The following is a 15,352-nucleotide window of genomic DNA, read 5'->3' as shown; positions in this document are numbered from 1 at the left end:
TCTCTTCTAGTGGATCTGTCACCTGCCTCCTTCACTCCCATTTCTGTCTCTGCCTACATCGCCATAGCTCTGAGACTCTCTGACTCTATTGTCTCTGCTCCTATCTGCGCAATACCCTCCCTGGTCCACCAATGGGACAGACCACTCACGCTCAAGGTGTGCAAATTTCCTTGGTGCCTTCCGATCAGTTCAAGACATAGTGTCCCAGAGCCCTTGGGCCACAAGACTGAGCGCCGAGAATAGCGACCTGCACAGACCCAACCCGGGGGCTCCCCACGCACCGCCCTCCGCAATCGCTCTGGATGAGGCGCCGCCTTTCATGAGCGTTTGTCAGCTAGACTTCCCCGCAAGTTGTTTGCGCAGACATCAGTCATCCGCGGTCCCATTGTGCACCCAGGATTGATGTAAAAGCGGGAGGGGGGTGACAGGGCCTGGGGGCGGCTGCCTTTAGGCCTCGCTCTATAATTTTCCGAGGCATAATTGGTCTGGGGGCGGGGGCGGGGCGGGGACCTTTCAGAGGCGGGAGGGGGCTCAGGGCGCGCGGTGGAGTAGCGGCTGCCCGACGGCGCTAGCCTGGGCGCTGTGCGCAGGCGACGCCTGGCCTGAGCCCTGCACCCCTGCCGGGGACCACGGCCGCCTTTTGTTGCCGAGCGCCCTTTCTTCAGAACTGTGTGAGGCAAGGGAACACTACCCCCATTCCTGGGTGAAAATTCAAAGTCTTCTCTCTCCGTCTCCCTCTCATCTTTCTTATCTTCTGTCCATCCACCCTTCTTTACCTCTCTCTCTCCCCCTCTCCACTGGTCCCTTTCTACATCCCCACCTCTCTCTCCATTTCTCCCAGTCTCCCCTCCTCTTCCTCCCTCCCCTGTCCCCCACCTCTTCCCTGTCCCCCTTCTCCCTCTCTTCCCCTCCCAGCCTCAGTCCACACGGCCTGGCGCGCGGGCGGGTGCTCCCAGTGCCGCGCCTTCGTGAGCCCCGCGCTGGCGCTGCTGCCGCTACGGGCGGGCGCGATGCCGGGATGGGCCTGATCTGGCTTCTACTGCTCAGCTTGCTGGAACCCGGCTGGCCCGCGACCGGGCCCGGAACCCGGCTGCGGCGCGATGCGGGCGGCCGTGGCGGCGTCTACGAGCACCTCGGCGGGGCGCCCCGGCGCCGCAAGCTCTACTGCGCTACCAAGTACCACCTCCAGCTACACCCGAGCGGCCGCGTGAACGGCAGCCTTGAGAACAGCGCCTACAGTGAGTGTCCGATCAAGGGGAGGGGGAGGGACCCGTAAGTTCAGTCCCCCATCGCCGGGTCCCGGGTGGGAGCAGAGCTAAGCTCGGTATGAAGACAGTGCAGCGGTCTCAGCTACCAATCTCAGCGAGCTGCCCCGCCCGTCCTGCTCTCCCAGGGGCTGCGCGGGAGGTGACCTCGGTTCTGACACGTTTGTATTTCTCAGTGAAAAGCGGTTGGACAAGGATTTATCGCCCTCTTTATTGTTTTGACGACCCCGGGGCGCATGGCCAGTCCCTTCCGACCTTGCTCTCAGCCGATCCGCCGAGGACACTCCCCTAGCAGAGCTCGGTTTCTACGACGCGGCGTCTGGCGACGAGCTTGTCCCTCGTCCTGCGCCCTGCAAGAGAGCGTGACAGGCCAGACGGGAGTCCCCGCGTGTGTTAGATTCAGCTGGCTCGCACCCATGGCCCGGGGCCCAATCATACCCAGCGCTGGCTCCTGAGCACTGCACGGTTTGGCTCCGTGGGTACTAAACACCCTAGCCGAACTCGGCCGAGAGAGTTGCGCGCCGCGTGGGAGGGAGGCCGCGCAGAGCTCACCGCGCCCGGGGCTCAGGAAACTGAGAGGGGGGCGCGGGCGGCGGCGGGAACCGCAGCTTCCTCCTGCAAAGCCGCAGCCCCGCGGGGGCGTCCTGGGGATCAGCCCCAGTCGGGCCTGGGGCGTGGGGCTCCTCTTGCGCACCTCCTCCCCGGTAGCCCGGTCCTGGGCGGTCCCAGATGCAGAGGAAGGGCACCTTCGCTGCCACCCCTGTGGACACCTAGGCGGGTGCTCTTCTGGCGCCAGCTCTAGAGGCCGCATCCTGCACCGCTCCAGAAGGTGGCTAGGGCAGAACCTCAATTGGCCCGAGCTAGCCGGACCATGCTGCGTCCCAGGTGGACTCCAGAGACGCTCTTTCTGGAAAGGGTGTGAGTCCTCGACCTAGTATTCCAGGGGCATTCGCCTTCTCTCCCTTCCCTCACCTCCCAAAAGCACTATTACTGTCCACAGCAAGGTGCTGGTGGAAGCTGGTTCGTTGGCTTTGCATTTTATTTTGTGTGCCGCGGTGTGTGTGTGTGTGTGTGTGTGTGTGTGTGTGTGTGTGTGTGTGTAAATCATTTGACCACTGCTGGAGTCCGTCCTCTACTTCCACCATGTGGGTCCCAAAATCAAACCCTGGTGGTCAGTTTTGGCAGCTACTGTGCCATCTGCACTGAGGGACCGTTAACTTTAGTACCTCTCCGCGGGCCTGGGGGAGCCCTGTCACCTTTCTAGACACCCAGGCCCTTCTGCCGCAGACTACCTTTAAGCACCCATCTTTGGATCCCTTGCCTGCCAGTGGGGTTGGCACACTGACTGGGCGGTGCTAAGCACTGGCTTTCCTAGGAGTCTCAGCCACCTCCTTTTCTAGGGCTTCTGGGGCTCCATCTGCCCCGTGGTTGGATCCCCAAACCATTATGTGTGGCTTTGGACAAGTTACTTGTCCTCAGCCTTTGCTTGCTAGCCTGAGCCGTTCATAAATTGCACCAAATACAGGTCTGGGTCGACTTGCCCAGGTTGCACCCAAGGTGCATGGCAGGGGCAGAACACTCACATCCTGTCTTCTCTGGAGGTTAGGATTAATGTCTTGGGCACAGTAGCAGTGTGTCCCCTTCTTCACCACATGCCCACTTCTTTCTTCCCACCAGGACCCCACCTGCTGGTCACTGCTATTCTCCTGCCCCTGTTTCCAAAGCCTTGGGGATGGGGGGGGGGGGGCGGGGCTTGCTCAAGCAGAGGGTCTGTTTAGGTAGAGAAGCTGATGGACCCTTCCTGATTCTTTCTAGGCATCCTGGAAATTACTGCTGTGGAAGTGGGTGTGGTGGCTATCAAAGGGCTCTTCTCTGGTCGGTACCTGGCCATGAACAAGAGAGGACGGCTGTATGCTTCGGTGAGTCCCATCACGAGTGGCCAGGTGCTGATGGAATAGCCATCTGGCTTGAGCATCTGGTTGGGAGACAGAGAGAATAAAAGCAGGGTAGAGTGCTTGGCGCCAGGTCGTGCCACAGTGAAGCTAGTCTAGTTTCCTGGGCTTCTGAGTGCCCGCCCAACACAGACCTTGGGTGCTCAGCAAAGTGTTCTTCCTACCTGTCTGAAATCAGTCTCTTTCTCTGAAAGCCACAATGGTGGAAATAGGAAGAGAGCAAGGGAGCAGGATCCCAGACCTCCATGGAAGTGAATAACCAAGCTAGCTGGGCAGCTGAGAGAGGGCAGGTCTGGGCAAACCTGCCCTGCATCTATGGAAGGAGGAAGGTGGGTTCTCCTCGGGGTGGGAAAGACAACAGTTGTCTGGCTTGGAGGTGGTGATAAAGGGCTGAATAAATAGCTGCACAGCATGAGTTGATCCCCAAGACCCATGTATCAAAAACTGACCGAAGTGTTGTCTTGTCATGCCAGTGCTGTGGGGGAGGAGGCAGGCTCATGGAGAGCAGCAGGAGCTCAGGTGCCTCCACACTCCTGAGGTGTGATGGAAACACACCCTTGGCTGAGTGATGGGTCCCAGCTGCTACGGATCTGGGCTGGTGATTTCCCCACCTCTTAGACCCTATGTCCCCTCCCACTCCAGTGAACTCAGCTGACTTTACAGCTGACCCTGAACTCCCCTAGAAACTCAGCTCTCAGGTGAGGTCTCTTCGATGACATCATATCTTCCTGCCCACAGGGAAGAGGGGTGGGGGCACCACTGCCCTTCCCTGGCTTCAGGGGAGCAGGAGATGGGAAGGTTAGGGTTTCAGCTCTCTGGAGTACATCTTTCCAGATAATACATCCGAGAAGGTCTCACAGACTGGCAGACAGACCTGGGTAGAAGGCCCCGGCTTCTTTCAGCTGCCAGCTGGCCTCCAAAACATCTTCCTGCAGGCCTGTCCCTAGGCTTGCTGGCTGCCCAGCATGGCTGCCCACACGCTGCCTCCACAGGCTTGTGACACTCCACAATGCGTCCCCACAGCTGCCCAGAACTGTCACTGCTGTCAGAGCAGGCAGAATGTAACACATCCCCCACTGACACTCAGCACACCATCCAGTCCTGTCTCCGTCGTGTTCTCAGGTGCCATGACTATTGGCATATTTGTTTAGCTATTTTATTGGGTTCTTATACCTCTACCCCACTTCCAACCCTAATTCCACCCTAATCCCATTCAATGCCCCAATGCTAGGTAGGAGAGAAAGAGGGTTAAAGGAGAAATGGGCTGTAGACCTCTATAGGCTACTTCCTCTTCCTGCTGATTCGAGTTCTCTGAGGCAAGCCCAATCTTCCTCTAGTTATGATAGCTCCAATTCTTGTCTCTTTCTTCTCAACCACTTGACAGACCAACCAGCAGGACAGGAGCCAGCAGGAGGAACAGCCATGCCTCCTCTCTTGGGGCGCTAGGTTTTTTTGTTTGTTTGTTTGTTGTTGTTTTGGGTTTTTTGTTTGTTTGTTTTGTTTTTCAAGAGAGAGTTTCTCTGTGTAGCCTTGGGTGTCCTAGACTCGCTTTGTAGACCAGGCTGGCCTCGAACTCACATCGATCCGCCTGCCTCTGCCTCTGCCTCCCGAGTACTGGGATTACAGGTGTGCGCCACCATACCCGGCCTGGGGCTCTGGTCTTTTTATACCCTCTCTAGAGTCCCCAGAATTAAACTATCTGAAGCTGGCAGAATCACGCCCCTGCCAGAGCACTCATGAGGTAGAGTCAGCTGCTGTGGACAATCTGAAGCAGCCCCATTTCCCATACCTGGTATTAAAACAAAAACATGTTTACATAATATAACTTGGGTTTTTTGTGTTTTTTGGGGGGTGGTTTGAGACAGGGTTTCTCTGTGTAGCCTTGGCTGTGCTGGATTTGCTTTGTAGGCCAGGCTAGCCTCAAACTCACATTGATCTGCCTGCCTCTGCCTCTCAAATTCTGGGATTACAGGCATGCACCACTGTGCCCACTGGGTTTTGGAGGGGTTTTTTTTTTTTGTTTGTTTGTTTGTTTGTTTTGATTTTGGGTTTGGGTTTTTTTTTCTTTTTTGGTTTTTCGAGACAGGGTTTCTCTATGTTATCTTGGCTGTCCTGGACTCTCTTTGTAGACTAGGCTGGCCTCGAACTCACAGTGATCTGCCTGCCTCTGCCTCTCAAGTGCTGGGATTAAAGGTGTGCACCACCACGCCCTGCACATAACTGGGTTTTTTAAGACACCAAAATTCTCACTACACACGATGTACCTCCTCCTCTCTTAGCCTCACGTCCAGTCATCTCTAAGTCCTCAGGTATGCTTCTTCAGTTGCTGTCTTCAACACTCACCTCGCCTCACCTCACCTTACCCTCACCTCCTACTTCTTTTTTTTTTTTCCCCATGTCTCCCCATTCACAATACAGACCAGGCAGGAGGGCCTAGGCTGGGGTGTACATGGGGCGGGGTTACTTTGCCTCCTCTTTCTATACAGTCAGTGTACGAACACAGCCTGTGGTAAGCAGGAGGAGGCCTCACCTCATACTTCTTAATCCCAGAATCCACACCTTGTCACACAGGCTTCGTCCCTTACCACTTGGAGCTGCAACTACCTTGGGCTGGCAACTTCTCTGCCCTCCAGCCTGTCCATTCATTGCCTGTCATCCATCCATCCCAGACAGACAGACAGACAGCCATCTATCCACCCACCTACCAGCATACCTAGCCACCCACTGACCCATTTATTCACCAATCCATCATCCATCCACCCACCCACTCATCCATCCATTCTCCCAACACTCATCTATCCACCCATCCACCCACCCATCCATCACCCACCCATCACATCCATCCATCTATCCATCCAACTCACCAACACACCCATTTATCCAGCCTCCAACACACCAGCCAGCCAGCCACCTCCACCATGGTCCATCTACCATACACCAAGCAATGAGCCAAGTACAAGCATACAACAAGAAGGGCAACTGCCCTCTGTCCTCATAGGAGGGCTAATGGAGGGAAGTCACTTGGCTCCGGGCACAGTCTTGGAAAAGGTAGGATGGGCAGGCTGTATTGGTAGGTGTGGACAGCTGGTCCGGGCAGCCTTGGGAGAGAGGGAGGCATTGGGAGGTGTTGTCCCAATTGGCATCATGACCTCCATGGCTGTTGACTGTGGCCTCTGTCCCGCAGGAGCACTACAATGCAGAGTGCGAGTTTGTGGAGCGGATCCATGAACTGGGCTACAATACATATGCTTCTCGCCTGTACCGCACGGGGCCCAGCGGGCCAGGGGCTCGACGGCAACCTGGTGCCCAGAGACCTTGGTACGTGTCTGTGAATGGCAAGGGTCGGCCACGCAGGGGCTTCAAAACTCGCCGCACACAGAAATCCTCCCTCTTCCTTCCCCGGGTGCTAGGCCACAAGGACCATGAGATGGTAAGGCTGCTGCAGAGTGGCCAACCACGAGCCTCCGGCGAGGGCGGCCAGCCCAGGCAGCGGAGGCAGAAGAAGCAGAGTCCAGAAGACCATGGCAAGATGGAGCCCTTGTCTGCTAGGGCCACCCCAGGCACCCAGCTGGACACAGGGGGACTGGCTGTTGCCTGAGTGGCCACCCTGATAGCCCTCTGAGACCAACCCCAGAAGGCACCCAGAATCCACCTGAAGGCCTGGCCTCCCCATGCTTGTCTCTGGGATGGCTGCTTGGAGGACCAAGAACTTGCTTGCTTTTTGTGGCTTTCAAAGAGCACGTGGCAGCTGCTAAGGGCCTCAAGTCAAAGACCCTAGAAGACTCCAAGTTCTAGATGGATGTGGGGTTACATGGGAGGGGGTTCTCATTGCAGGGGTAACCGAAACCCCAGCAGGAGCCCAGCCAATGGCAGACAGTCCTGGCAGACAGAGGCAGTGGACCCTGGAGGGGGCTGTGATTCAAACATTAAATGAGTCATTCTGTCTTGCTATTTAACAGATGGGATACAGGCTTAGGATGCTCCAAGGTGGGGAAAGCCTGCAGGCTTCACTGCAGGTGTCAGGCAGGCTGTGTCCTGAGGAAGAGGGCATGCATGTGTTCCTGAGTTCCCAGTGTCTGTAAATATTCACAAGTGTGTGTTGAAGGGTGCTGGTGTACTCCTGAGAGGGTGTGTGTGTATGAGGCATGCACACAGTCAATTTTGACTGTTAACTTTTGACTTCCAATTCCCCTCCCTCTCTCTCCTCCTGTCTATCTATGTCTGTCTGTCTATCTGTCTGTCTGTGTGAAAGGTATTCCCAAGTGTATAGACTGTGTGGATCTAGAGAAGAAAAGAGGTCTGCTCTGTTTTAGACCGCCCCTCCCCCATGTTAATTTCCTCATTGATGTGACCAAACAGCTGACAAGAAGCATCATAAAGAAGAAGGTATTTGCTTTGACTCGAAGTCCGAAGGCACACGGTGAAAGGAAGGCATAGTGATGAGGGCAGACTGAGGCTGTGGGGTCAGGAGCCTGCTCACATCTCCACAAGCCAGGAAGCAGAGAGGGGGTGCTGGGGCTCAGCAGAGAGAGATGAGTGTACTGTCTAGCTCTTTCTCCTTTTAGGCTCAAGGTTTGAGGGCACAGTTGAGCAGGGTGGGGAAGCCATGATGACAGGACCAGATGCAGCTGGTCACATGGCATCCACAGGCAGAGGGCAGAGAGAGAGGTGAATGCTGGCGTCAGTACACTTTCTTGTTTTTTTATTCAGTCCAGGACCCCAGTCCATGGGATGGTGCCACCTACATTCTGGGTGAGTCTTCCCTCAGTTAAACCTCTCTGAAGACAACACACACACACACACACACACACACACACACACACACACACACACACACAAACACAGAGGTGGGTCTTCCACGTGATTCTAAACCCAGTCAGGTTGGCCATGGTGGTGAAGCAACACACCCTGGAAGCTATGTGTCTCTCTGGAGACTGTTTTTTAGCATGTGAAGTACTTCAGGCAGAAGTCCCTCCTTTCCTTTGTTCTTGCTCCCCACCTCCAAGGCTCCAGGCTCTCCTGACAGCCAAGCCCAAGCCAGGCCCAGCTCTGCATCTTCATGATGAAAATGTTGGCATGGAGCTACCCCCAGCATCAAGATAGGCAGACACAGCCCCCAGCCTCTCAGCAGACCCCAGTCCCTGTAATTGTTTCATGAGGAACCGGCATCCAAGGTGATTGTGGTGACTGCAATCACCTTTCCTAGAATGAGCCAGGGACCTCAGCAGCTCTTGGGGGGTGGGGGTGGGGCAAGGGGGAGGTATGGGAGTGCTAGGAAGTATCTGTTGGCTAATATTTAAAGCTGACCCAAGTCTGGGTCACATCTGCTGCTGACCATTTTCCTGGGAGTCTGTCCCCCACCCTTGGTCAGAGGCCAGTGGCTTCATACCAGGCCTGGGTTAGGAAGAAGGCCGGAGTACATGCGTGTCCTGCTCAGTTCATATCTGGCCATTTGACCCCAGTTGACACAACACGGTCTTTTCTAAAGGGGGTTGTGCTAGTTGTGAGTGGCTTATAAGAGGCCATATAGGCTCAGGGAAGGCACCAGCCCAAGCTGTTAGTGTCCCTATGGGGAGATTTGGTCATAAGTGGACACACACACACACACACACACACACACACACACAAGATCCATTGGGAAAATCACACCAAGACACTCAGAGCATCCCACCAACGAGATTCCATGTTGACCTGGGGCCTAAGTCAGGGTGAAGCCCCTACAGCTGGAGGCTGGTGCTGCAAACGGGCCTTGAACCCTTAGAAGGAGCTAGCCTCGCCCACCGCCTTGGCCTTGGATTTCTGGCCTTTGGTTTTTGTTTGTTTGTTTGTTTGTTTTCAAGACAGGGTCTCTCTGTGTTAGCCTTGGCTATCCTGGACTCGCTTTGTAGACCAGGCTGGCCTCGAACTCACAGCGATCCACCTGCCTTGGATTTCTGGCCTTTGGCCTGTGACAATACATTTCTGCTGTTTAAGCCCCACCTGGTTGGTAATATTTTGTTTGTTTCTAGTCATGCGTGCACACTGTGTGTGTGTGTGTGTGTGTGTGTGTGTGTGTGTGTGTGTGTGTTGCAATACTAAGGATGGGATGTGAGGTCTAGAACACGTGACACAGGCCAATGAACCACAGCCCAGTGCAGCTATGACATTTGTTTCGGCTTTTCCCGGTACAGTAGGTACCAGGCCTGGCTGCCTGACCTGAGTAACCCTAAAAGGAAGAAGAACCCTTACTAACAAATGCAGAGAGGGGACAGATCAGCTCCTAGGCTCACAGTCACCCACACGGGTATGTGAGGAAGCAAAGTTTCCTTCCACACAGAAGGGAGCTGGAGTAGGTCAGAGCCCCGGAGAAGGAGCTGGGGGTGGCGTGAGAATACCTTTATATCTGTTGCCTGCTCTCACACTGCAGGAAGCCTAAGATCCATGAGTAAAGCCTCCTTGGAGATTTTGCCAGAAGGGTCAAACACCAGTCAAGAGTGAACACTCAACAGTACCGCTGTTTTGAGAACCAGGGTGGCAGCTCTGAGAACACAAGGCTGGACCCAGACTGACCATAGCAACCTTCAGGGAGTATCCCACAAACCAGTAAGAGCAGCACCCCAGGCCAGGTTGACATCCCTGGACTCCCAGCAGCAACGTTTACTGTGGTCCTTAGGGGCGCAACCAGAGCTTCCATCCCCAAACAGACAAAATGAGGCCAGACCCATGTGGAATATTACTCAGCCTTAAAAAAGGGAAGAAACTTCTGAAAGAGGGTGTATTGCTGAGTAACTTAAGAGAATGTGGAATGACATAAGTGGGTCCCAGGTCACATGTTCCGGATGTCAGATTTATAGAGACAAAGTGGGATCAAGGTGCCAGGAGTGAGAGGGTAGGAAATGTTTAATGGGGTCAGAGCTTTAGAATGGGGAAAGGAGAAAGATCTGTGGGTGGAGGCAGGGATGGCTTGCTGTCTCTAAGCTGTCCACCAGAGGCCCAGCAGGCAGACACCTGAAGGGCTGTGATTTGCTGCAGTGTCCCTTCTGGAAGTGGTCGGGAAGCACTGGGGAGCTCAGTGGGCACTGTCTGACTATCATAGTGGATCTCTGGGTTCCCTCCTCAGCACCACATGAGCTGGCTGTGGTGGCACACAACTGAGAGGCCTAGCACTCAGGAGGAGGAGACAGGAGGATCAGAAGTTCAAGGACATCCTCAGCTACATAGTGAGTCTAAGGTCAACCTGGGCTTCTTGAGGCCCAAAAAAAGAGAGGGCTGGGGAGATGGCTGTACAAGGTTAAAGATCTGAGTTCAAATCTCCACAACCCAAGTAAAAGGATAGCACTGTGCTACCCACCTATAACCCCAATTCTGTGCTGAGGGGACAGACATGAGGACCTATTGCCCAGCCTGGCTGAATCTATGAACTCCAGGTTCAAAGAAAACCTGTCTCAAAAATTCAAGTGGCTCTCAGCACTCGGGCAGTAGGATCTCTGTGAGTTGTGAGTGAGAGGCTAGCTTTGTCTATGTAGAGAATTCTAGACCTGCCAAGGCTATGTAGAGAGAGCCTGTCTTAATTTAAAAAAAAATAATAATAATTAAGGTGGAGGATGATAGAGGAAGATCCCAGAGTTAACCACTGCCTCCATGTGCGTGTGAACAGATGAGCCCCCACACACATATGCAAATGCATACACCACACGGACATACATAGGCAGGCACACACACACACACACACACACACACACACACACACACACACACACACAAACACACTGAGAGAGAAGAAGGGGGGGAAGAGAGGACAGAATGCTTCAATCTCCCCAAAATGACCCCTGCCCTCTGACCCTTCCTATGACCCCTGACTTACCTTTACCACTCCAACTACACTGTTTGTTCCCAAGCTCCTTTGCAGGTGCCAAGGGCGCTCTTCCCTCTGTTTGTCCCCAGATCAGCTTTTCTCAACATCCATTGCTATTCATGACCACTCATGCCCTAGCATTTTTCTCATAGTGCCTTGCAGTTTTCTTCATCTAATTATTCACTTGTGGCCATCCTTTGCCAATCACCCACCAATGGGGACGCCCTGGTCTGGTTAGTGACTGAGTCCCTGAAACTCCTGGTCTGTGCCTTCCAGGCCGGGAGCATGCGACATGATGAGAACACTGGCTCATAAATGGTGGGGTGAAAACGGAACAGACCCGGCTGCTGCCTTCTGTCACTAGAGGCCTTTTCCTGATGAGAAAACCTGCTCATATGTGGTTTTCCTGAGGTCACACAGCCAGTGAAAGACCTATTAGGGCTGGGTTCAAGGTCTGGGGACTCCAAAGCCTGCCCTGCCCCCCTGCATGGTGCCAGGGTTTGAGAAGGGAGTGGAACCCAACAGCAAGAGCCTGCAGCTCTTAAAACCCCAGAGCCGAGCTGGGTGTGGTAGTGTACACCTTAATCCCGCTTGGCATGGTGGCACCTGCTTGTAATCTCAGCACTTGGGGAGGCAGAGGCAGGCAGATCTCTGTGAGTTCAAGGCCAGCCTGGTCTACAAAGCGGGTCCAGAACAGCCAAAGCTACACGGAAGAACCCTGTCTCAAAGAAAACAAAAAACAAAACAAACAAACAAATATCTTTAACCTCAACACTGGGTGGACAAGCAGAGACAGGAGGATCTTTGTGAGTTCAAGGCCAGCCTGGTCTTGTCTAGTGAGGGTCAGGACAGCCAGGGCTATGTAGAAAGACCCTGTCTCAAAAACAAAACAGAAAAGAAAAACAAACAACAGACGAACCTGAGCTGTGTGAGACTCTGAGGTCACTTCAGAACTGCGCCAGGAGACAAGGCATAGGCCCACACAGACAAGTGTCACAGCAATGCCCACAGCAGGGAGCCTGGGGACTGTCAGCAGGTGGGGCCCTTTCCAGGTGAAGAAAATGTTCTATAAAGGGCATCAGTGACTGCACAGCATGATGAGTACAGATTCATTAAGGCCACATCTCAGACAAGGAGACTGTGCAGGTTGTTTTGATAGAGACCCAATGCTGGCACTCAAGCCCAGGCTGGTCTGGAACTTTTGGCCATCCTCCTGCCCCCGCCTCCAGAGTGTTGGAATGACAGGGGTGAGCCCTCATGCCTGACTGAGTTGGGAGTTTCCCAGAGTTACAACTGGATAGGTCTGACTAACTGTGGGGGGGCTCCTGTGTCTTCCTGTGACAACCCCATACAGCAGCACTACTCACCAGCAGGTGTCAGTAGTCTTGGGGGTGGAGCTCAGGTGTGGAGCTGCTGGTGGGGCTGGGGGTTGAGTGGGGGGGGGGGTGTTCCACTCTTTCCAGGTGGAGACTTTGGTGGGGTCTCTGCAGGTGATGGCTATCTGGGTGGGTCACGCTAGGTCATCCCAGCAGGCTCAGAAGTACACAGGATGGTGCATCTATAGGAGCAGGCCCTGGCAAGGCAGATGCTGTAGCCGGAAGCCCAGGTCAAGGAAACAGCAGGGGTCCACTCTAGCCACAAAGTGGGAGGTGACAGCTGAATTGAAAGAGCAGCTTGGGGACTGGAGAGATGGCTCAGAGGTTAAGAGCACTGCCTGTTCTTCCAGGGGTCCTGAGTTCAATTCAGCAACCACATGGTGCCTCACAACCATCTATAATGTGATCTGATGCCTTCTTCTGGTGTGCAGATGTACAGGCATGCAGAACACTGTATACATAGTAAATAAACAGATAAATAAGTCAATAAATCTTTACAAGAAAAGAAAGGAAGAAGAGCTTGGTATGACTAGAAACATTTCCCACACCATACTATGGTGGCTGAGTGCCTCAGGTTCTGCCATGTGACAGAAGGGGAGCTGAGGCCCAAAGAAGAGAAGCTGCTTGCGTGGGAGAGGAGAGAGCAGGCCTGTGGCGAGGCCCACCGTGGGCTCTAGACCCGTGCTGGCTCACAGTAGTATTCAGTTTCCTGTCTAAGGCCCTGGATTTAAGCCAGGGGTCTAGTCAGGCACAGTGGTACAGGGCCCGTCATCCCTAGACACAGGAGGCTGAGGTAGGAGAATGGCAAGTTTGAAGTCAGCCTGAACTGCAAAGCAAGGTCTGCCCAACCAACGCAGCTCTCAAATACAGCCTCTAGCCAGGCTCTGACCCCTAGGTAGCCCAGGATAGTAAGCCAAGGCCCTGGACTGCCTGGCAATGCTTGCCAGCCTTTCTAGCCAAGAACTCTTATTTTATCTTTATTTCAATTTATTATTTATTTATCTATGTATTATTATAAATACTCTTAACCAATAAGCCATCTGCTTGTTTGGTTTTTTGGTTTTGGTTTTTTGGTTTGGTTGGTTGGTTGGTTGGTTTTTTTTTTGGTTGTTTGTTTGTTTGTTTGTTTTGGTTGTTTTGTGGTGTTTTTTTTTCCCCGGGTTTTCGAGACAAGGTCTCTCTGTGTAGCCTTGGCTGTCCTGGACTCACTCTGTAGATGAGGCTGGCCTCAAATTCACAGCGATCCACCTGCCTCTTCCTCCTGAGTGCTGGGATTAAAGGTGTGTGCCACCATGCCCAACCCCTGTTTGTTTTTTTAAGATAGTGTCTCATCATGTAGCCCTGGCTGGCCTGGAACTTGCTATGTAGATTAGGCTTCTGGCTCAAACTCATAGATATCCCCCTGCCTCTGCCTCCCAAGTACTGAGGTTAAAGAAGTGCACCACCACATCCAGCTAGGAATCCCTATTGAAGTGTACCCTAATGCTCATGAACTCAGTGGGCACACCACGAGTTTTCATGTGAACTGGAGCTTTGCCCTCACCATCCTGTGGGTTCTCCTGGTAACCCTCAAGCTTGGCGGCAATGACCTCCATTCACAGACAGGGACTGAGGCACTGGGATAGGCTCAAACAGGAGTCCAGGTCTGATTGCCCCACACCCATTTGGGACCCAGGAGACTCTTGCTTTGTCCCTCTGTATTTGTCATGTGATATCTGCTCAGCTGTGGTATAAAATGGCTGCTTAGGCTCTGGCTATCCTGCTGTGTTCAGTTTCTGACATCACCACGGTGGTGCTGTAATGGTTGGCTCTGCGGTCATCTCCAGCATCAGATGAAGCTGTCTCCCAGATGGTGAGGTGGGCTTGCGTGCCGCCACACACAATGCCCACCCTACCTGTTCTGCTTTCCCTAAGCTCCCTAAGCACCAGCTCTGTGCACCCAACAGAGAGGGAAGTGTGCCCCACGCCATCCAGACATCAGCAAGAGAGGTAAAACTAGGAGACAAGTTTAAACTATATCGTGCAAACTTCACCATGGCGCCCAAGTGGCATGGCAGGGACAACAGGTGACAATCTGACCAAGAGCACATGTGTGGGGAGGTAGCATCCAGGCCGAGACCCAAGGGACAAGAGGACACAATGCAAAGAAGGTGACAGCAAGTGCAAAGGTCCTAGGGGGTGGGGACAGTCCTGTCAACAAGCAGCCAAGGCCAGGGTCCCAGTGCTTTGTCCTCAGTGTGGTTGTGGTTAGGGCCGAGGCCAGGTTCAGAGCCCACTCCACACCCTGCTCCCCACAAGCTGCCTGGGTGGCTGATGGCTGACCTGCTGCTCTTGCTACCTTCCTGATTCCAGAAGAGCAATGGGACACCATCAGGGTTTGTTTTTCAAGCCCCAGAGCCCTCCAGAAGGTCTGCAGGCTTATGGAAGAGATGCTGGGTGGGAGAGGGCAGTGTATGTCCTTTTGTTTTGAGACAAGGTCTCACTGTGTATCTCAGGCTGGCCTAGAACTCACAGTAATCCTCCCGCCTCAGCTTTCTGCAATCAGCAATTGCAGATGTGAGCCTGGTTGGCCTTCTTGTGCCAGCAACACATCTTATTGGCTGACACACAGTATTAGTGTAGTCTGCCTGTGACCACACTCAGTGTGCCTCGGTTTCCCTGTTTACTCACACGAACTCCTTCATCATCTATGAGGTGGGCAAAGCCCAACATGAAAGGCACCCACCTTTCATATGAGCACCCTGGTGGCAGGAGGATCAGGTCAATATAGTGAATTTGAGGCCAGCCTGGGCTACTTGAGACTTTATTTTTAAACTGAAAAATAGGGCCAGGGAGGGGCTGGAGAGGAAGCTCCGTGGTTAAAAGGGCCCAGAGTTCCCAACACCAGGTTCCAGTAGCTCACAATTACCTATAACTCCAGCTCTA

At 53.7% G+C, this 15,352-nt stretch overlaps 1 protein-coding gene across 1 annotated transcript; it reads left to right on the top strand.

The window, feature by feature from the left end:
* Positions 1-1,018: 1,018 nt before the first annotated feature.
* On the top strand, positions 1,019-6,815 carry FGF3 (fibroblast growth factor 3; the record flags this gene model as incomplete). The annotated part of the gene is made up of 3 exons (XM_084766134.1): positions 1,019-1,238; positions 3,081-3,184; positions 6,402-6,815. The coding sequence occupies 3 exons, from the start codon at positions 1,019-1,021 to the stop codon at positions 6,813-6,815; spliced, it is 738 nt and encodes a 245-aa protein (XP_084622260.1).
* Positions 6,816-15,352: the final 8,537 nt, after the last annotated feature.

The sequence above is a fragment of the Acomys minous genome (assembly GCF_964271855.1).
Source record: "Acomys minous genome assembly, chromosome: 2".
Classification (NCBI taxonomy): domain Eukaryota; kingdom Metazoa; phylum Chordata; class Mammalia; order Rodentia; family Muridae; genus Acomys; species Acomys minous.
This window is presented reverse-complemented; position numbering and strand designations above follow the sequence as displayed.